At 42.8% G+C, this 22,576-nt stretch overlaps 1 protein-coding gene across 1 annotated transcript; it reads left to right on the top strand.

Annotated features, from left to right (window-relative positions):
- Window positions 1-9,971: 9,971 nt before the first annotated feature.
- LOC103601106 (zinc finger protein 19-like) lies at window positions 9,972-22,105 on the top strand. The gene is given in 6 exon segments (XM_008585490.1): window positions 9,972-10,150; window positions 14,882-15,108; window positions 15,686-15,799; window positions 21,345-21,590; window positions 21,593-21,893; window positions 21,895-22,105. Coding segments are annotated over 6 exon segments (1,278 nt in total).
- Window positions 22,106-22,576: the final 471 nt, after the last annotated feature.

Below are 22,576 nucleotides of genomic sequence, written 5' to 3'. Positions count from 1 at the left end.
ACCAAAAGCTCGTCTACTTCTCCCTCAGAAACCTACCATCCACCCAGTCACCCAAGGTAAAGCCCAATATAATCTTAGATTTCCTTCTCTGCCTCACCAAATAATGAGTCATGACTCATGATGCTTGACATTTACTGAGTACAAGCGGTACTTTCATAGGCTGCTGACAAAGGGAAAATTGGCATAAGTACTTTGAAAAGCTGCGTGGCAATATTAACTAAAGCTAAACATATGGTACCCAATGATCCAGAAAACTCATCCTGGGTCTATCCAAGAGAAACAAGAGCTTATGTTCACCAGCAGACGTGTGGAAAATTTTATAGTAGTGTTATTTATAATAGACAAAAAGTGAAAACAACCTAAATGTCTATCACAGATTTTGGGATAAAAAAAAATGTTTATTCAAACAGTGGATTATACAATGATAAAAGTAATGAACTACTGTTATATCCAATAGATACATCTCGTAGATGTAATATTGAGTGAAAGAAACCAGCCACATACTATACGATTCCATTTACATGAAGTTTGAAAAACTAATCTAAGGTGATGAAGATCAGAAGAGCAGTTACTTGGAGGAGGCTATCAAATAGGAGGATGTACAAGAGAGGTTTCTGGGATGCTGGAATTTTCCATATGTTGATTTGGGTATATAAATATTCATCAATCTGTACACTTAATGTATTAGCCTGTTTTGTGTTGCTATAACAGAATTACCTGAGACTGGATAATTTATAAGGAAAAGAGGTTTATTTGGCTTATGATTCTGGGACAGCTGCATCTGGCACGGGCCTCGGGCTGCTTCTACTCATGGTAGAAAGTGGCAGGCAGCTGGCGGGTACAAGCAGATCACATGGAGAGAGGAAGCAAGAGAGAGAGAGGAGGTGCCAGGGTCTTTTTAAGCAACGAGCTCTGGCGGGAACTAATAGAGCGAAAACTCACTCATTAATCCTCCCGCCCCCAGGGAGAGCATTAATCCATTCATGAGGGATCCGCCCCCACCACTCAATCAGTTTCCGACACTGCCACATTGGAGATCAAATTTCCACATGAGTTTTGGAGGGGACAACACATCCAAACTCCATCACTTAAGATTTGTGCTCTTTATTGCCTTTAAGTTATACTTCGATAAAAAGAAACAATTTAACATGTATTGAATATTTACAATAAGTCAGACACTAAAATAAGTGCTTTTCATGTGTTTAATCCTCTCCATGACCCACCCAACTGAAGAATGATTGAGGCGTGAGGCTCCTGCTGAGAAAGAAAAATGTGTGCCAGGAAGGGAAGACAACGCCTCCCAGAGGACCGATAATCCAGGCAACCGTCAACAGAGGAACAGTTAATCGATCAGATGGAGAGAACAAATCTATGGTTATTAGAAGGCAGAGGAGACAGGCCGGCCCGGTGGCGCACTGGAGAGTGAACTGCTTGGGAGTGCGGCGGCGCTCCCGCCGAGGGTTCGGATCCCATGTGGAGACTGGTTCCCGCTCACTGGCTGAGCGCAGTGCGGGTGCAACACCGAGGGTTGCGATCCCGTTGCCGGTCAGTAAAAAAGACAAAAAGGAAAAAAAAAAAAAAAAAGAAGGTGGACGAGGAGGGGGAAGGGAGAAGGGGAAAAGACAGGGAGGGGGAGGGGAAGGGGAGAGATTGGGTAAGGGGCATAAAGAATAAGTATGATTTGTAACAGTGAATATGCTAATAAAAAAAAGAAACCCTGAGAGTGAGAGGCAGCCACATTGCCACCTAGAAAGGAAGGCCAACATTGCGTGTGATGCACATCTGGCCTCCTTTCACCTGGCACAGTCAGGCAGGGTTGGTTGGACCAGCTTGGGCTGGGAGTGGGGTCAGCGCAACAGCCAAGGCTGATCCCTCGCTCCTGATACGGCTTGGGACCAAACTCGAACAAGGGTGCAGGAGAGGGCTCCTGCTTTAGTGCTTCAGGTGAAGTGTGTCCCTGTGCAGCGGTGGCCACCTTGGGCCTGCGCTTACTTTTCCTTGGAGGCTGCACAGCTGCAAGCTCTGCTGCTGGAACAGGAGCAGGAGACAGAGCAGCCCAAAGATGGGAAAGGTGAGGGAAGTGACTGTAGATAGCTCTGCTGGGGCATGAGAAGGGGAGAAGTGAGCCTGGCCCTGGGAGACTGAGCAGGCCTCTGAGCTCTGTCACAGAAGGCTGAGGCTTTAACCAAGGCTCTTGTGGGGTTCAGTTGTTTTGAAGAAGCAGGTTTGGAGACCTGCCTCTGTTGGAGTGTCCAGATCAACCAGGTCATACAAGAAACCTAATATAACACACAGAAGTTATTGTGTCTGTAGTTAGTCTTTAATGATTCCTGAGCTTTAGGAAGAAGTATAGGAACTATGAAAGAATGATTGATGAGAAGAGACCTCACTTATACATAATTGTTGCATTAGTAATTTAGGGATTTCTTTTTAGGGCAGTATACTTCGTGGGTACACGGAGTCTTGTTCTCAGTGAAAAATGCTAGAACTCTCTAAGTATTAGAAACAGGATGTCCTGTTCATGAAGGCTGTTCTAGGTAAAGGCAATCACCCTATTCACAGGCTTATCTGCCCTTGGCTTTATGGAAAGTATCCTATCCCATCCGTTACTATTTACATCAGTTGTGATAAATTTAGGTTTCTTATCTGTGGTCTTAAGTATTTTTAGTTTTTAATACTTATTGGCTTCCTATTTTGTCTCTTTTGCTATATAGACTCTGCTTTCTTTGCTTTTTTGGTCATCCTTTGCTTTTTTGGAAGACATGTTTTCTGTTTTTATTCTACTAGTGGTACTATTGAGATTTTTTAAAATTCCTAGAAATATTTAAGATGTAGAAAAATATGGCAAATAATAAACACCTATGTACCTGTCTTCAGCATTATTATATCTGACAATTTTATCATGGTTTTATATGTTTTTTAAGAACTAAAGCATTAAAAATGGAATTGAAGTCTCCTGTATACCTCTTTCCAATTGCATTTCCCTCTGTGGCTCCAGAGGTAGTCACTATCTGAATTCTTAACCATTGTGCCCATAGATGCTTTAAAACTTGTTATATACGTTTCTTTAACCGGTAATATAATTTTGCATGTTTTGAATTTGTTTAAATGGTATACATGATGTATTCTTCGGCAGCTTACTTTTTAAATTCAACATTATGGAATTGAGATTTAAGTACATTGGTACACATAGCTCGAGTTAATTATTCTCACTGATGTTTTGTATAGTATTTCATTGTGTAGGATATACCTCGATTGATTTAGAATTGTCTTAATAATGTACATTTAGGTTATTATAGTTTTTCATTTTGACAAATAGATGCAGTGAACATTTTTGCACGTTTCCTTGTGCATATGTGGAATAATTTTTTTCTATAACATAAATTTGGAAGTAGAATTTCTGTGTCTTATATAAAGTGAGGAGAAGCACATTGCTGATGATGGAAAGAACATGAAACTGGCAGTTAAGACCTGGTTTATGTTTTCTACCTTGGCCATTTTCCTTTTTTGAGATACTGTGTATTTCCTTTATAATAGCCTCACCTTGTCATTGGTAAGTTGAGGTGATTGGGCCAATGATATTTAGTAGTCCTATGATTTTATGATCCTGTTGCCTTTCCAAGAGCAATTCTTAAGTGCAATTTTGTTTTCCATTTCTTAATAAAGATGATGTAACCAAGAGTGTAAATGAATTCATAACAACAAAAGATTACCAAAGGAAGAGCTTATGCCTATGATATTTGGTAAACTCCAGAAAGACATTCCGTAAGGAACAACCTTTCCACATAACTATTGTATTAGTCCATTTGTGTTGCTTATAACAAAATACATGGAACTTGGTATTTTATAAAGAAAAACAACATTTATTGCTTACAGTTTCTGAGGCTGGGAAGTCCAAAGTCCATTACGTCGTGGCAACAGTGATCCAGGGGGTCTCACATTGCAAGATGGTGGAAGCAGATAGAGCATAGAGAGACCGACTCTCCTCTCCTTTTAAAACCCTCAGAACCACGCCCTTGACCATCATTTTAATCCGTTCACTACTGCAGGGTCCTACAATCTAATAACCTCTTCAAGGCTCCAACTTTCAATTATCATAATAGGATTTCCCACCCTCTTAACAGTCTCAGTGGCAGTTAAGTTTCCAATACATAAAACTTGGGGGACACAATTCAAGCTTCAGGGAGTTTTGGGGGGACATAATTCAATCCACTACAACTATAAACTGAAGAGGCAATAGGAAATACGCATAGCAAGGAGTACGAGGGGAATAAAAGTTTCTTCCAATAGGTGTAGGGAGGATGAAAGAGTCCCCACTGGAGAGAAGGTTTATCTTAATCAACATACAAATCTTTTATCAATTTCAGAGCATTTCTTTTATTGAGAGCTTCTATGAATGTAAGGTATGTGGGAAAGGCTTCGGTTTTAAAACTGATTTAGCACCAAATAATGCAGACCAGGGTGAAACATTTCAAATGTATAGCATGTCAGAAAACATCTAGATATAACTCCCAACTCAGCACTAGCAAGTCCACTGGAGATCTGAAGCTATATCATTGTAAAGAATGTGGGAAAGCCTTCAGTGTGAATGCAAAACTAATTTGACATCAAGGAAGCCAATTTGACTTGGGAGAAACCCTTCAAATGTGTAGTGTGTGTAAAAGACTTCAAGTATAGTTCTTACTGTATTAGACATCAAAGAATACACACTGGAGAGAAGCCGTATGAACGTAATAAATGTGAGAAAGCTTTCAATGTCAATGCAAGTCTAGTCAGACATCAAAGAATTTATAATGGGGATAAACCTTATTTGTGTAAATAAATAAAATATGGGAATGGTTTGAACCATAGTTCTATATATGACATCAGAAAATACACACTGGGGAGAAACATGAATGTAATGAGTTTGGGAAAGCTTTCAGTATTAATGCACAGTTAATTCAGCATCAGAGAATCCCCACTGGAAAGAAACCCTATGATTGTAATGAGTGGGATAGCCTTCAGACGTAGCTCCCAATGTAGAAAGCATCAGCTTATTTATACTGGAGAGAAACCATTTCATGGTAAGGAATCTGGAAAAGCCTTCAGCATCAATGTAAGACTAATTTATCAGAAAATCCACACTGGGGAGACATTCTCTGAGTTCAGTGACTGTAGGAAGGCCTTTAGGTGTACTCCCAATTGAGTTAACTTCAGAATATCTACATTGGGGCCGGCCTGTGGCTCAATCGGGAGAGTGCAGTGCGGATAACACCAAGGCCACTGGTTCAGATCCTATGTATAGGGATGGCCGGTTTGCTCACTGGTTGAGCGTGGTGGTGACAAAACCAAGTCAAGGGGTAAGACCCCCTTACCGGTCATCTTAAAAATATATATATATATATATATATATATATATATATATATATATATATATATATATATATATATATATATATATATATATATATATATATATATATATATATATATATATATATATATATATATATATATATATATATATATATATATATATATCCACATTGGAGAAATCCTTCCATGTTAATACAAAATTAATTGAACATTAAAGAATCTGCCGTAAGAAACTTTAACTTTTCAAATATGTATAGGGTGAGAAGGGCTTCAACTGTAATTCTATATGTAATATTGCCCAGTGCTCTCCAAAGCATTTCTATAGTATTTATACTCTCACTGGCAATGTTAGAGTATCCATTTCCCTACATCTTTGCTATCACTTATTCTCATGCTTACTGTTCTCTTCTTTGGATCTTGTATTAGCTGTATATCAGATACTTTGTTTTACTTTTCATATTTTGTCCTCTATTTTGTATTCTTCTTATTTTTAACTGTTCTATAGTCTATGTAAATTCCTCATATCTGCATTGGTTTATTAACTTTCTCATCACCTGTGTTTACTGTGCTGTTTAACCCATCCATTGCGGTTTCAATTTCAGTGTCTCTGTTTTTCATTTCTAAGCTTCTATTTAATTATTTTCACATCTTTTTATATAGCATCATTTCTTTCTTGAGTTTTTAATTCTCCTTTTATGTCTTTAATATTTATGTTCACAATTATCTTACTTTTTTTGTTGTTGTTAATTCTATATCTTGGATCCTGCTCATTGCCTTGCTGCTTCATCTCAAAGTTGTTTTTTAAAAATTGTGTGTGCCTATCTTTAGTGGGATTTGCTTTTCCTGGGTATCCTCTGCTACCTAAATTATGAACTCTGGTGTGTATCACTGGCCTGGGACCAAGTTTTATGTAATCAATGGAATTCAAAGAAAGTTTAGTGTTACTTATGTCTTGCTTAAAGTATTGACAAGCCCAGTTTTGGGTGCGAGTTTGGGGAAATGGGGTTTCTTGTGCTCTGTTGTGACTGTAGATTGATGATAAACTTCCTGAGTAGCAGTTAGTAGTAGCACATGTAATAAAAGCTTAAATATGCTCTCCCTAAGAAATGTCACATTTAGGGCCGGCCCGTGGCTCACTCGGGAGAGTGCGGTGCTGATAACACCAAGGCCCCGGGTTCGGATCCTATATAAGGATGGCCGGTTGGCTCACTAGCTGAGCATGGTGTTGACAACACCAAGCCAAGGGTTGAGATCCCCTTACCGGTCATCTTTAAAAAAAAAAAAAAAAGTCACATTTAGAAACTTATCCTCAAGTAATAATAAAATTGTGTTCAGATGTGTACTTATGAGTGTTTGTTGTAGCTTTATATACAATTTATATTAGTGATAAATTGAAAATGACCTAAATATCCATCAATAAGTGATTACATAAATTACTGTAAATGCTGGGGAATACTATAGAGCCATTTAAAACAATAATGAGAATCATTATTGACATTAAAAATGTCACATCTTGTTGACTGAAAAAGTAAATTACAGAATAGTGTGCAGAGTATGATATCTGTTTTGGATCAGATTCTTTTTTTAGAAGAGTTTTACTTTTACAAGAAAATGGGGCATATATTACAGATTTCCCATATATGCCCCCTCCTCCCACAGAGTTTCCCCTATTTTTAACATCTTTCATTAGTGAGGTAAATTTTTTAAAATTAATGAACCAATATTGATACATCATTATTAACTAAAGTCTATACTTTACACTAAGGTTCACTTTTTGTATTCTACAGTTCTATGGGTTTGACGAATGCATTGTGTCATGTATTCACCATTACAATACCATACAGAATAGTTTCACTGCACTAAAATTCCCCAGTGCTCCAACTATTCATCCCTCTTCCCCTCCCCACCAAACCCCAGGAACCATATTTTTACCCGCTCTATAGTTTTGCTTTTTCCAGAATGTGATATAATTGGAATAATACAGTACGTAGCCTTTTCAGGTTGGACTCTTTAATCTAGCAATATGCCTTTAAAGTTTCTCCATGTCTTTTTATGGCTTGATAGCTCATTTCTCTTTATTGATGAATAATATAAGGATACTTCAAAAAATTCATAGAAATATTCATATTATCTTTTAGCAGAATCTGAGATGGGAATTCTTGTGCAAGTGATTAATTGAAGGAGTGCTCTTAGGAGAGGAGGAGTGAACAGAGCAAGATAGGACAAGGGGAGAGAAGCTAAGCAAAGATGTGATCTTAGCTGGAGACAAACTTCATATCTCATGACAGCTATAGAACTTGAATACATATACTACAATACTATTTTATATAAAATTGTCTTCGAAATAATCTAATATGTGTACAAATATATATGCATAGAAAGGTTTCTGAAAAAGTATTTACCAAAAATTTAAGTGTTGTGGGGTTTCCAGTAACTTTGACGTTGTTCTTTTATACTTTCGTTATAGTGTTTGAACTTTCTATGCTTACCTATTCTTTTTATAAGAATGTATACTTCCATTTACAATTCATTTTAAATTTACATACATTAAAATGCACTCTTTTTGGCTGTACAGGTCTATGAAGGGGCAATTGCACAATCATGTAACCATCACCACTGCAATCATGATGTAGAACAGTTCTATCACCTCAGTAAAACTCCCTTTTGCCGCCCCTTTGTACTCACATACTCCCTTGATCCTCATGAAAAAAAATTAATTGGGAGGCCATTAGGCAGAGATGGCTCCAGCGCCTTGGGTTCTTATGTAAGCAAGCTGAGGACCAACTCAATGTGAGCAGCAAAACAAAACTTGAGCTTAACCAATCAGAAACTACCAATTAACCTCTACTAGAGGTTAATTGCCAATTAACTTCTAACTAGGGACTTTCCACTTTGACCAATCAAATATTTTCTTTGCCTTGCTCCTTGAACACCTTATAAAAGTTTCCCCCTCTTGCCCCCTTGGTGGAGCAAGGAACTGATTGTGGTCTGGTGCTGCCCAGTTCATGAATTGCTGAATGTTCAAATAAACTCTTCAGAATTTCAGTATGCCTAAGTTTATCTTTTAACACCCTTGACTTCTAGCAATCACTAATCTGGGAAACAATCTGATGGGAAAGTTTCAGATACAGTATAAATGTCATCACCATAGAATCCACATAGGGAGAAAAAAAATGAAAGCCATTAAGTTGTGGGTATTACAAGTGTAAACTGGAAGCTCTCCTGTATTGCAGCATTACTTAGTTAACCATCTCTACCCTCAATCCTGCCACCCCCCTAAGCCCCCCACCCCCAGTAATCCTAAAGGACCTAACTAATGGCCTTGTTCCTGAGCCTCTAAGAATGTCAGTGGATTCCCTGCCCTTCCCTGGAAGCCAGAGTGCAACAACTCTTCATTGAAGCTCTGCCAAGCCAGAAGCCCCGCCAAGCCAGAAGCCCCCAGAAGAGACCTTCTGGCTCTATCCAGAGCAATAGCCAGACCAAATTCTCCCTAGAGTCCCCTTTGTGTTTCTCCTACCTAGTTTAATTTGAACTGAATTACAGAGCTTACAGTCCAACTTCATCAGGACATCTTATTTATCTGTCTGTGGAGAAGTGGCACTGGAAGGATTTGCAGAATCTCAAGAAACATTAGTGCCCAGTGACTAAATTGAAGTAGTGGCACGCAGAAATAGAAGTCAGGGTTATAGTACAAAGGTGGCCAAGAAGCCTACATCACTGAGATCTCGGACTTGTCTCATGTTTCTAGGACTCAGTTTTCTTCTTTTTTTTTTTTTTGTCTTTTTTCGTGTCTGGCAATGGATCACAACCCTCAGTGTCGCGCCCGTACCGGACCGGGACCAGCAACGGGATCGCAACCCTCGGCATCGCGCCCACACCTCGCTCAGCCAGTGAGCGGGAACCGGTCTGTATGTGGGATCTGAACCCTTGGCGGGAGTGCCCCTGCACTCCCAAGCGGCGCACTGTAGCAGTGCGCCACCGGGCCGGCCACGAGGACTCAGTTTTCTCATTGGAATAATGGAGTAATCTTGATGTGAAGAAGGCGTATCTCAGAACATTTTGTTCTTTGTCAAGACAGGGCACTGAGACAGAATAAACAGCGATTTTAAAGCAGCTTGGATGCTGATCTCGTGTAATGGAAAAGATTCATTTCTACAGAGGTACCAACAAGAAGGCTGAGCAAATGTATACGTGATTCATGTAAACGTGCTTGAGTGCATCTACACTTGGCAGCTGTTTCTTGTTAGAGACTAGCTTGTGAGAGACATTCATGGCAAAGAATTGTAAACAGTATTGCCTTGATTCAGCTCTTCATTACCGTGACGGGGCCTTTTACGTAGACTCCTAACTGCTCTCGTGCCCAACTTAAATCCACTCTTCACATTGCAGTTACCATGACCCGAATCCAGCGTGAGTGCCGTCAAGTCAGAGAATCCCCAGATGCTAGAGCTCATCGTGAGCTAGAGCTCATCCTTTTGCTTCCGAAGGTTGAACAGCCGGGCCGCCATACACTCCGCAGAGAGAAGGTATCTCCCTCCTCACAGGGGGTCGGCCCCGGGAAAGGGAGAGGACCACCGAAAAGCTCAGGCGTCCCCGAGGAAAGGAAGCGATGCGCGATGACGCACTTCCGGAGCGCCGCGCCGCGCGCCGCCGGAGGTGAGTGCCGGGTGGGGGCGCTCCTGCCCAGCGGCCGGGACCGGCGGCGTCGCTTACCCCGGCAGGAGGCTGCTGTCGCTTTCCGCGGCCTCGGGGAGGCCGAAACGCGGAGGGAGTCGGGCGGAGGCGCCAGGACCGGGCGAGCGGGGTGGTCTGCGGGGCAGGCCCGCCCTTCCTCGGACCCCTTCACTCTTCTGCTGTGGCAGCTTTGGGAAATGGGGACTGTGGATGTGGGCCGCAGGTGGCAGGTGTGGCCCCGTGTGACCCACCCGACCACCGAAGCCCGCCGTTCATTCAGTCCGTTATCTTATCTAGAGCCTACTAAGCGCGGTGTTGTTCCAGGTTCCTGGCACGCAACTGAATGAGATACGTGTGAACTTGGAGCCCAACGGGAAAGACAGTATTAATAAATTCTGACCCTGCCTCTGCCCCGGCTCATAATGATTCCATTGCTTCTAGGCAGAAGAGCAAGGTTTTTTACGTACACAAGGCCCGACGTAGCCTGCCATCTCACAGCTTCTTCGCCCTCCCTCTTGCAGCACAGCTGGCTCTACTACAGTTTTCTTGGCCTTTTACTTCTAGAACATGTGGTTCCTTTGGTAAAAATTCCCCTGTTGACCTGGTTAATTCCTCTTCTTAAATTTCCTTGACCAGAGTAATTCCCACCTCACCCCACGATTTCTGTGGCACAATTTACCTGTGTTTTACCTGGGGAAGAAAGCATTCCCTAGTGGTTATGAATACAAACCCTGTGGCTAAGACAATTACCTCAACTTTCTAAGCCTTATTTCCTTGCCTTGGTAAAATGAGGACAATAGTATTACATATCTGCTAGTATTTTAATGAATGTGAGGTGCTGCGCTCTGAGGCTGGCACACTGTAAGCTGTCAGTGACTGTTGGCTGTTCTTATTAGCAGCTAACACGGGTTTGCAAGTTTATAGGAAAGACATTGACTGGGCAGGACTCATGTCCTAGTTCGTTTTGTGTTGCTATAACAGAATACCTGAGACTGGGTAATTTATAAAGAAAAGAGGTTTATTTGGCTCATGATTCTGGAGACTGGGAAGTCCCAGAAGCATGGCACTGGCATCTGCTCGGCTTCCAGTGAGGGCCTCATGCTGCATCATAACATGGCAGGGAAGCAGGTGTGTGCCAAAAGGCCAAACCACGAGAGGCACCCTTGCTTTATAACAACTCGCTGTCACGGGGATTCCCACAAAAACTAACCCAGTCTTCTGAGAAAGACATTAATCTACTTTATCCACCTAATCACCTCTTAAAGGCACCACCTTCCAGCACTGTTACATTGGCAATACATTTCAAAATGAGTTTTGGCAGGGAAAAACCACAGCAACTCGCTTGGTTCTCTTTGCTTCTTCCTTTAGCCCCTGCCCTTCCCTGAGAGGAAGCCCAGGTGATGGCAGCCATAGCCCTGAAAACCTGGCACTAGGTGAGTTGTGGATCCCTCAGGTCAGCCTTAGATCCGATTTGAAGGAAATGGGGGTTGTGATGTATGGTGATGAGGACGTACCTAAAGCCAAAGCAGTAGGAAAGCCCTTGTTCATCTCTCCAGTGGGTCTAGATGCTGAGGAGGGAGAGCTGAGCGTAAGGGCTAAGCAGCCAGAGACTCCAGGGCCTAGGGAGTGATGGATAGAGAAAGCAGAAGTACAGCCTCTAGCACTGTGGACCTCTGCTGGGCTGGAGGGTCCCCACGTTCAGAAGCATCCCCAATGCTGCACAGGGATACCTGAGAATGAAGGACTTAGGCTGGTGATATAGGGATCCAGTATAGAATGGGAGTGATCGAGATTAGCAAGGTCACAAGGTTCTTGGGAAGTGGTGGCAGAGGAACGAGAGCAAAAAAGTCAAGAAAAAGGGAGCCTATAATATTTGTCCTCCCAAAACAAGGTAGAAGTTGGGGGCTTGGGATCATTGAGGAAAAAAATTGGTCCAGGAACAGCACGAATATGTCTTCCTTCAGAGTCAGTACTGCTGGTTGAGAGAAGCAGCATGCTGCAGTATGAAACCTGGTACTAGGTGGCAGGAAATTTAATTTCAGATTAGATTTCCCATCAGCCTTCAGTGGCATCGTGACTTTGAGCCAGTCATGTAGTCACGTAACCTCTTTGTGTCTCAGCTGACTTCCTTTGTCCGATGGCAACAATGCAGTTCATTCCCAACTAGGGAAAAATATTTTGCCAAGTGCCTTTCAGCTCTGCAGACTAATGGGTTGCTGAGTGTTGCTTGGGTCTCTGTCTTCTTGAGTCTTCTCTGTCTCACATCTCAGCATCTGTGATCTTATCTCCAAAGACCACCAGTACCTGTCACAGATTACCGCTGTCAGTGTGCTCCTTCCCTTTAATATCTCCCTGCCCACAGCCTAATCTCACATTAGAACTGCAGTTCATTGTCTTCTTTAGTACCTTCCACCCCACTCCTGCATTTCCTACCAATTGCTGTATCACCGTGTCACCATCTGGGTCACTGTGTTTAGATTTCTGAGCCATTTTTGACTTTTCATTCTCCCTTGTCCCCTTGTACATTCAATCCAAATCCTATTCCTTTCTCAGCACCCATTTGTCTCCTTTTTTGTAAGGCTCTCCTTATGATTTTATCATCCCTTCTTTAGGACCTTGTCCTCAGAGCCTCCCAGCTATTTCCTTTGTCTCCAATCTTGTGCCCTCCAGTCATCTTACATTTGTTGATGTAAGATGAGAGCTCAGGCTCAGGATCTTGGATTTAAGTTTGTTGTTCTGTGGTGATCCATTCAAGTATTTTAACCAACAGAGTTAAGGGTCAGATTGGCATTTCAGAAAAATCATTCTGTGTGCTGGACAGAAGGTGGATTTGGAGGATGAGCTTGACCTTATGTACTGTTGCATTGGTTCAAGGATCAGTTGCTGAGGACTTGAATTATGTGGTAACTAGTGGTGGTAAATAAGAATCAGATTCAGAACTTATTAGGAGATGTAACTGGCAGGTTTTGATTAGTGATTTATTGTCAGAACTGAGCAGTGACTGGGTGAGAGGTAAGAATGATTCTCGGGTTTCTAGCTAGGAGACCAGATTATAAGTAGTGCTGCTAACTGAGACAGGGAATAAAAATAATAGCCAACATCATGTCTGAGCACTTACTAATTGTTTCTCCTGGTACTGCGCAGTTCATATGAATAGGAGGAAGAGGAGCCAAGGAGCCAGTTTAGAGAGGAAGGTAGGTTCAGTACAGGCTTGTGGCTCAGACACATCAGGAATGTCACTGGCAAGAAGGTCACCAGGGCATCTGAGGTAGTGCTGTGACTAGTGCCAGAACCACATGAGACCTTGGAGTGAGGAGGCAGGTGGATCACTGCTGCACAGGGAAGTCACCAAAGAGGCGAGAGTGCCCAGATCAGGGTGCTGTCCGGGACGGTGGAGTTGAGGTGGGCAGGCAGGTTTGGTTGGCAGAGGACAGATTATCTGAGAGGTATAAAGAGCCACCTAGCAGCAATTAGAATCAGGAAGCACCTTCTCCTACGGAGGCTATCTGCAGTTGAGTGGGCTGTTCAGGCAGCACTGAGGCTCCTCTGCCAGAGGTGCTTGAGCAGAGGCCGCACAGCTGCCTTTTGTTAGGGGATTGGGGGTGTTGGGTGGCACAACAGGGTTCAGGCATCAGAGGAGGGGTGCAGAAGACAGAGGCCCACTTGGACAAACCATGGCTCTATTCTTGGTATGTGGGTGTGGGGATTGGGGTGGAGCAGGTAGCTGTGGGAACAGAGCAGGGCTCAGTATACGTGTGGGGAGCAGGATGGATGGCCAGGCCCTCAGCCAGTGAAGTGAGGACAGATAGCAGGTAAGTCCTGAGATGTTACCAGTGAGAAGGGTAGTTGGAGGCCAATCATGTGCTTGTGCAGAGTCTCGGGAGGGCACATGCAAACATGAAGTGAGTTTGCTTTAGGAAAGTGACTTCACACAGACTTGCTCTGTTCCAGTTTTTCTTTTTTCCTTTTTTCCTTTTTTTTTTTTTTTTTTTTAAAAAAAAAAAAAAGGGGGGCCGGCCCGTGGCTCACTCGGGAGAGTGCGGTGCTGATAACACCAAGGCCGCGGGTTCGGATCCCTACATAGGGATGGCCGGTTAGCTCACTTGGGAGAGCGTGGTGCTGACAACACCAAGTCAAGGGGGTAAATACCCCCTCCCCGCCATTTTTTAAAAAAAAAAAAAAGGGGGGCCGGCCCGTGGCTCACTCGGGAGAGTGCGGTGCTGATAACACCAAGGCCGCGGGTTCGGATCCCTACATAGGGATGGCCGGTTAGCTCACTTGGGAGAGCGTGGTGCTGACAACACCAAGTCAAGGGGGTAAATACCCCCTCCCCGCCATTTTTTAAAAAAAAAAAAAAGGGGGGCCGGCCCGTGGCTCACTCGGGAGAGTGCGGTGCTGATAACACCAAGGCCGCGGGTTCGGATCCCTACATAGGGATGGCCGGTTAGCTCACTTGGGAGAGCGTGGTGCTGACAACACCAAGTCAAGGGGGTAAATACCCCCTCCCCGCCATTTTTTAAAAAAAAAAAAAAGGAGGCCCGGTAGGGGGATCTTACCCCTTGACTTGGTGTTGTCAGCACCACGCTCTCCCAAGTGAGCTAACCGGCCATCCCTATGTAGGGATCCGAACCCGCGGCCTTGGTGTTATCAGCACCGCACTCTCCCAAGTGAGCCACAGGCAGGCCCTCTGTTCCAATTTTTCTATAATGTGATGCTGCCTTTTGTGGTAGGACATTGTGTGCGCAGGTTGAAGCTCCTCTGACAATAAGAGGAACTTCTGACTTATAGTTTCAGATGTAATCATTCACTAGCACACAACGCTACATGCTTGCACCCTTCTTTCATTTTCCAGCCTCGCAGGACCCTCCCTCAAGCCTCCTGTCCCCTCTCCCCTGCACTCTGGCCCGGAGCCAGAGGATTGGCTCTGGGGCAGCAGGAACCTGTTGTTTAAGGAGATGGTGACCTTTGAGGATGTGGCTGTGTACTTCACCCAGACAGAATGGGCTGGCCTTTCTCTTGCACAGAGGGTCCTGTACGGGGAAGCGATGCTGACCAGTTATGCGAACTTGACTTCCCTGGGTAAGGCCACTTTGCCTTTGGGAGTTAGACTCATAGGACAAGGGTAGGGGTGGATCGTTGCATGAATCTAATAACCTTCCGCATATTTGGGGGGAAAACATTCCTAATCCTTCAGCCCCAGAGGATGTCAGTGGGGGGGGGGAGGCCTGAGGTTAGTTTGGGTCTCATGTGGGTCAGGCTCTTCTCTGGTGAGAACACTTCCCATCATAGGGGCTCTCTGCAGGGCAACAGTGTGAAGGAAGCATCTTCTGTTGAAGTTCTCGGCTTCCTTCAGCTTTCTCAGAAGCTTAAGGAGGACTTCTGTCACTCCTTCCCTGCACTTGTGTGGGTCTCACAGGATCTCGATAACAAGCCCTCTCTGAGTGACATTTCAGGAAGAGGTCACAAATGCTCAGTTTCCTTTTGATCAGAATCTTCTTGGGCTTCCCTATACCCCAGCCCACTTCTGTGGGCCTTATCCTTACTGAGCCACTTTGGGGTTTCCTTCTCTTGTCTCTGTGGACACAGGACCACAAGGTACCTTAGGAACATTGATGTCAGACTGCACTTCCAGCCCCATTTCCTTCCCCCTTTTTAGGATACCCAGTTTGCAAACTTTCCCTGATCTCACTTCTGGAGGGAGGGGATTTGCCTTGGGGCCTGGAGGTACAGGATACTCCCCCTGCAGAGAGGACCAGAGACATCTGTAAAGGTAAGTGAGACAGGTTTAGGACCGGCAACTGTAGTCCTTTGTCAGATATGTGGTTTGCTGTTTTTGGGCACTTGCTGTGCCAAACCTTGTTTAAGAAGCTCTGGAGGATAGTGGTTATAGAGGCAGATGTCAAGAGCTAAGAAAGAGAACGTGTTAAGTGCTGTTGTTGGTATATAAGCAGTAGGCTGTGGCAGCATGGCGGAAGCAGGGTTAGAGTAATTCCACTTTAGAAGTCACGTAATGAGACTCGCTCAACCCCTACCATGTGATATCCTTCGATGTGGCCACAGGACTCTGTAGAGTTCCCTCAAATAAGGCACTCACCAGATGTACCTCTTGACCTTGGATTTCCCAGCCTGCAAAACTACACCCATGTCTTTTCTAAAGAGAGAGTCTTAATACAATTGTGAAGGCCCGTATGGCCCGCTGAAGCTGAACCATTCTTAGCATGACAGTAGGAAAGAGAATTTGCCACTGAAGCAGTCAAAACCCTGGAATGTTGTGAAACTCTCTAGTACTGACCTGAAACACCTCTGCATCTGTGTTTCTTTTGACCAGTGACCACCTGTCACTCCTTTTCCTTCACATCTAAATATAGTTGGCCAATCTGAGGAAGTGTGATCATAACCAATTTGGAGGGAGAAAGGACGTAATTGGGTAAAAGATGGCTGTTATCCTGTGGAAATGAAGGGGTCTTGTAGTTTTGGGAGTTTTTTTTTTGTTGTTTGTTTGTTTGTTTTCAAAAGATATCTGGTAAGAGGATCTTAACCCTTGACGTGGTTGTGTCAGCACCACACTCTCCCAAGTGAGCAAACCAGCCATCCCTATGTAGGGATCCAAACCTGTGGCCTTGGTGTTATCAGCACCACACTCTCCCAAGTGAGCCACAGGCCAGCCCCTGTTTGGGGCATTTTGAAAATAGTTAATAAAACAAGAGTGTCTATACAAAGCTTTATAGTGAGAAAAAAAAAAAAAAAAAAAAAAGAAGTCAAGTAATGCTGCTTGAGTGGCAGGGCTATTTGTTCTGAGCTCAGCAGATAAGAATGGTTTGTAGATGGGAGAAAAGGAATGTAGTCTGGTTAAAGGAAGGGAACAGAAGATCCAGTATAACTTCTGACATTATATAATATTTGACAGAGGACTAGTATCTAGAATATATAAATAAAAGTCAACAGTACAAACCATCCAGTTAGAAAATGAGCAAAATGTATGAATAGACATTTCATCAAAGAAGGTATACAGGTGGCAAAAAAGGACATGAAAAGATGTTTGATTTCATTAGCCATCAGGGGCATGCAATTTAAAACCACTATGAGATATCACTACTTACCTTCCATATAGATCACAAATATAATTGTGAAGTGCTTTATGGTTTAATGTGCAGGAGAATCATGGGAGCATATTTAGAAATGGATGTTTCTGGGGCCCACCTGCAAGCACTCATTCTTCTGTCTTTCCTACTAAGGATCCAAGAGCATAAGGCTTAGGACTAAGAGTACCAGCAGGACTTTCTCTACTTCTGTGCTGTTAATATGGTGGCCACTAGCTACATAGGCCTATTAAACTGTTAGGTACTTGACATGAGGCTAATTCAAATTGAGATATGCTATAAGTATAAAATGTATACCAGCTTTTGAAGACTTAGTACAAAAATGTGCAAAAATTACAAAAAAAATAAATTATCACTTGAATAATTTTTTATGTGTCAACTACATGTTGAAATGATAAATGATACTATTTTGGATGTATTGGTTTAAATAAAATATATTATTAAAATTAATTTCACCGTTTTCTTTTTACTTTTTTAACGTAGCTACCAGAAAATTTAAAATTATATAACATGACTTCCATTTAAAGCTGCTATTGTGTATGTCTTTCGGACAGCTCTGCTCTACTACAGAGCACGCCCTTCAGTACCCTTACTTAGCCAGCCATGTGTAAACAGTGTCAGTGCGTGTGGGAAATCTGGAATACAGTATGGCACACCTGAAAAGTTCTGTCCTAGGGAACTCAAGGCATGGGAACAGGAAATGGAAGAACAGACAAAAACAGAGTGTTGAAAAGAAGCAGTGACCCCACAGTGACCTTACCACTAGTGACATAGGCCTGTAATGGCTATGTTTTCAAAATTCTCATTCAACATAGTATGGGGTTTGATTGGACTGAGGGAAAATTGAAGGCATAAAGCTTTGTCACATCGTTATTATGTTCCAGTTGTAACTTTGGAAGCCCATGAAGGATGCAGACAGGGTAGACAGGAGTAGAAAGCACTGTGAGGAGAGTGGCGGTAGCACTGACAAAGCTCAGCAGTAAAAGTGTAAATGAGTCATACAACAAAAGGAAGTCATGATATAAGAACAGCTTTTACAGCGAAGATGAGGTTTCTTTGGGACACACACCTCCCTGGGGATAGCAGGCTGTCACAAAGTCTGGAAACATGGGCAAACACACATAATGGTGTCAAGTACATCTTTAATCTATTAAGAAATATATTATTTTTATGTTTCTTCCAGACTTTATGGTCACCCGGTATATATGGGAGTCCTCTACATCAGTGATTCTCAACTCGGGGCAATTTCGCACCTCCCTCCCCCCTGGGGATATTTGGCAGTGTCTGAAGACAGTTTTGGTTGTTCAAACTGAAAAGGGTATGCTACTTTATCAGGGATGGTGCTAAACATCTTACAGTGCATAGGGCAGCTCCCTACAAAGAAGAATTATCTAGCCCCGAATGTCAGTGGTGCTGAGGTTGAGAAAACCTGCTCTATATAACAGACTCTATTTAGCTGAAATTTCCCCTGAATAGAGAAAAGAAGAGGATGGAAAACAGAATCTTTAGGAATAGTTAGGGTTAAGGAGAGAGGAGGTGGAAGTAGAGATAACTGAGACTAAGAGCACCAACAAGAAAAGATGAGAGAAACTGAAGCTAAGGGCTCTTCAAGGAAGACCGCGTGCGGCAGAGAATAAGGCCGTCGGGAGGTCAGTGGGAAGGGAACGCGCTGAGGCAGCACTACAGTACAGATTCTTCTCTTGTGAGGTTTAGGAATGAAGGGAAAGACTAAATAGTAGCTTAAGGCAATGTTTTGCAAACTTTACTATAACATGCAGTAAGAAATACATTTTATTTCACATCCCAGCGTATACTCTTCTGTATATACTTGAAACCAAAGTTTCAGATGAATACTTAGCTTTCCCGGTGCTCTGACTTCTGGTACTTCTTATTAATTCTCTGTTCAAATCTATTCTGACCTATTTCACTTTTTAGAAAAGTTTTTGCTCACAATCTACTACATTTGTCTCATGACCCGTTAGTGGTTCACAGACAATTAAAAAGAGAAAAAAAACTAGCCTAGGAAAGATAATTATCTTCCAGTGCACCTCAATATCTAATGTAAGAAAAGGTTAAGGGTGAGAAGGGGAGAGGATGTACCTGATGGAGTTTCATCCTAAAGGAACAGGAAGAGCTGGCATCATGGTGAGGGAAGGGTGAGACTTGTAGGGAAGGTAGGAGATGGGGCGCTGCCGTGTGGGAGTGGAGGGCAAGGAGGTTGAGGAGCACATTCGAGGCAACCTTGGTTTTCACAGCAAGGAAGAGGTGTTAGACTAGTTAGGCAGTGGGAGCAGTTGGGAGTTCAGGGCAAGTTGGAAGTTCAGGAAACCTTGCAAAAACTGCCCTGGGGAGCCTGATCAATATGAATGTTAGAGTTATAGGGCCGCAGGGGAAAGGGGGTTTCTTTGTCATCTATTCTAATCCTGATTTTGTGATGCTTGCTTCTTGCCCTATAACAGAAAAGAGAAAGGTATATGAGAATTGACCTCCAAGCTCTCCATTGTTTGGGTCACTGTTTTTCAGATTTTTATTTACCTTGTTTATTCACAATTTCAGCTGTCTCTCTGCTCCTGTTTCCCAACATTCCCCATTTCAACAAGCCTACTCCTCTAAGTCCCAGATAACCTCCCCCCACTGCTGTTAAAATAGAACTTGTCAGCCATGATGTTATAACCCGGGGCCAGTTACTTTTGAGAGAAAGTAATTTTATTATTATGGTACATAAGTTGTATACTGTGGCAGTTACTTTTGAGAGAAAGTAATTTTATTATTATGGTACATAAGTTGTATACTGTGAGGCAGGTTCACTGTTTTACCAACTTGTCTGAGTCTCGTGAGACAGAACCCCCCCCACATCCCCCCCAAAACAATGAGGTACATGAGGTGGGTTTATTACTTACAGAAAGGCAACAAGGGACAACAGAAGCCTAGGATTCATTGCAATCCAGTCCCCCAAGGCTCAGGAAAGCTGCCCAGGTGGATGGAGTCTTCTCTTCAAGTGCCCCACTTTCACCACAGGTTAGGGATCCCAGAAAGCAGCTCACCCTGGGTTTTATACCCTAAGGCAACATGAATCACTGGGCTAAAGCACTGAAGGACATCCTGCTCTGGGGTCGGGGGAGGGCTGGAACAGAGCACAGGCTGTTCTGGCCAGTTCCCCCATCTCAGGATGTTGCCTTTCCAGCACATTCTATAGTTATTCTTGAGAAGTGCAAACAAGAAAGGGGAGAGAACTGGGTCATTCCAAGATTACCCAGAGAACTGTTCTGCTTATGCCTATCTTGCATGTAGTAACATATATTTATTCAATCATTTATTATATTTATTTAGTGTCTACTTTGTGCCAGGAACTGTTTGAGGCACTGGAGAAACAGCAGGAAAGAAAACAAAGCCTTTGCTCTCATGGAGCTTTTATTCTAGTGCTTTAAAATCAAGGTTAGCTAATTTGTGAAGAAAAGGAAAAATAAAGCAGGCATTCAGAACATAGTTTTATTTGCATAAGGGCATAAAAATGCTACCAATCTGTTATTAGTATACAAATATTAAACAAAAGAGCAAAAAATGAAAGTTAATCCTTGAATATGAAATTTAACTCATGATTTTAAAAATGTATTAAATTTAAACTAACTTAGTTAAAATGTCATCCAGTCTTTAGAAATACAAATACCATTGGACATTCTGTAACAAATGTCTTTCTCCCATCTTGGATTTCCATTTTCCTCATTGTGAAAAGGTACTATACAGTCTCCTGGGTCTCTAAGCAAACTGTGCTCTTTCCTTCCCAAGTAGTCCAGCAGACACTTTTGAGTCTGACAACAGTGCATAGGCTCAACAGTTTCTAACAGTTATAGGGTGTACACTCAATTCTTGTAGCTTGTCAGGAGTTGCCTCTTGGTCTTAGACTCTGTGAATTTCCAGGCATTTAAGTACTATGAAGTCACAAGTTATTAGGAATACATAGTTCTGGAGAAGTTAGGAAGCAATCTTCTGTGTTGGAAAGTATAGTGACCTGGGGTTAAAAATCCAGTTTCCTGGTCCACCTTTACTGTTTTCTGCCTCTGCGATATTTGGCACTTCCATGTTAATAGCTTTGTGTTTCTGGCTTGCTGACATGGAGACTGGAATAGTAATCTCTAAAAGCCCTATACTTTCAGTGCTCTATTGTTTCTAGTATAATTCTCAGGTGGCGTTTGTGTTTTCTATTTCTTATGTCAGATGCTGAGACCAACATTGACAGTGAGTCCACATCAACACAGGGAATTTCTGAAGAAAGAGGTGTGATGATGTCACTTGGGCTGCCAAAGAGTATTTCTCAGGAAAATGACTTTCCAAAAGCTTGTCAAGTGGGGAAACATCAGGAAATCCCCACAGTGAAAAATACTAAAGGAAAGGATGAGAGAATTCACTATGTCCAGAAGCCCTTCAGATGTGAGGAGTGTGGGAGTTGCTTCAGCTTTTTTTCTTCATTAGACACCAGAGAATCCACACTGGGGAGAAACTCTATCCATGTGAGAAGTGTGAAAAATCCTTTAATGGCAATTCTTCATTAATTCGGCATCACAGTATCCACACTGGAGAGAAACCCTATCAGTGTGAAGAGTGTGAGAGAGCCTTTAATAATAGTGCAAATCTGATCAGGCATCAGAGAATCCACAGTAGGGACAGACCCTATCTCTGCAAGGAATGTGGGAATGGCTTCTCTAGTAGTTCTGAATTGGTTATACATAAGAGAATCCACACTGGGGAGAAACCTTATGAGTGTAATTAGTGGAAGAGCTTTCACCATTAAATCCACATTAAGTCAGCATCGGAGAACCCACAGTGGAGAGAAACCCTATGAGTGTAGCAATTGTGGGAAAACCTTTAGGTCTTCTTCCCAGCTGCACCATCATGAGTTTGCCTGCTCTAGAGAGAAGCCTGTGCTTGACGTTGGTTCTTTTGGCCTCCCAGCATTTTTTACCCCCTTTTCATGGTAGTTACTGCCCTACTTTTTGGGGGGAAACCCCTCCACCCCCACTCAGTAGTTCGTGTGTTTTAGGTGGGGCTTTGTTCCCCACTTCAAGAATGGAGCATATGCCTAGTCTGTCCTATCTACACTGTTCCTTTTGCCAAGCCATAGTGATGACCCATTTATTCAATCAGAATGGACCCTGTGACCATGCAAACTCTACCAGGAAGTGACATTCTTTTCTGCTGGTATTGGATGTTAGCTATGATCCACACGAAGGCTGAGTAGTTAGCCAACCCTGCACATGAGAGACTGAGAGATGGAAAGAACTAAACCTACCTCTGGTTTTTTCAGTGACATGAATCAGTTAATTCGTTTGTTTTGATTTGTGTTTTCTGTCACTTGTAACAGAATCCTAATTGATATAGAGCCATTTCAGTGTTTCATATGTTTTAAAGCCTTTAGAGTTAACATCATCTGATTTGGCATAGAGTCCATA

The sequence above is a fragment of the Galeopterus variegatus genome, unplaced genomic scaffold, assembly GCF_000696425.1.
Source record: "Galeopterus variegatus unplaced genomic scaffold, G_variegatus-3.0.2 Scaffold3592, whole genome shotgun sequence".
Classification (NCBI taxonomy): domain Eukaryota; kingdom Metazoa; phylum Chordata; class Mammalia; order Dermoptera; family Cynocephalidae; genus Galeopterus; species Galeopterus variegatus.
This window is presented reverse-complemented; position numbering and strand designations above follow the sequence as displayed.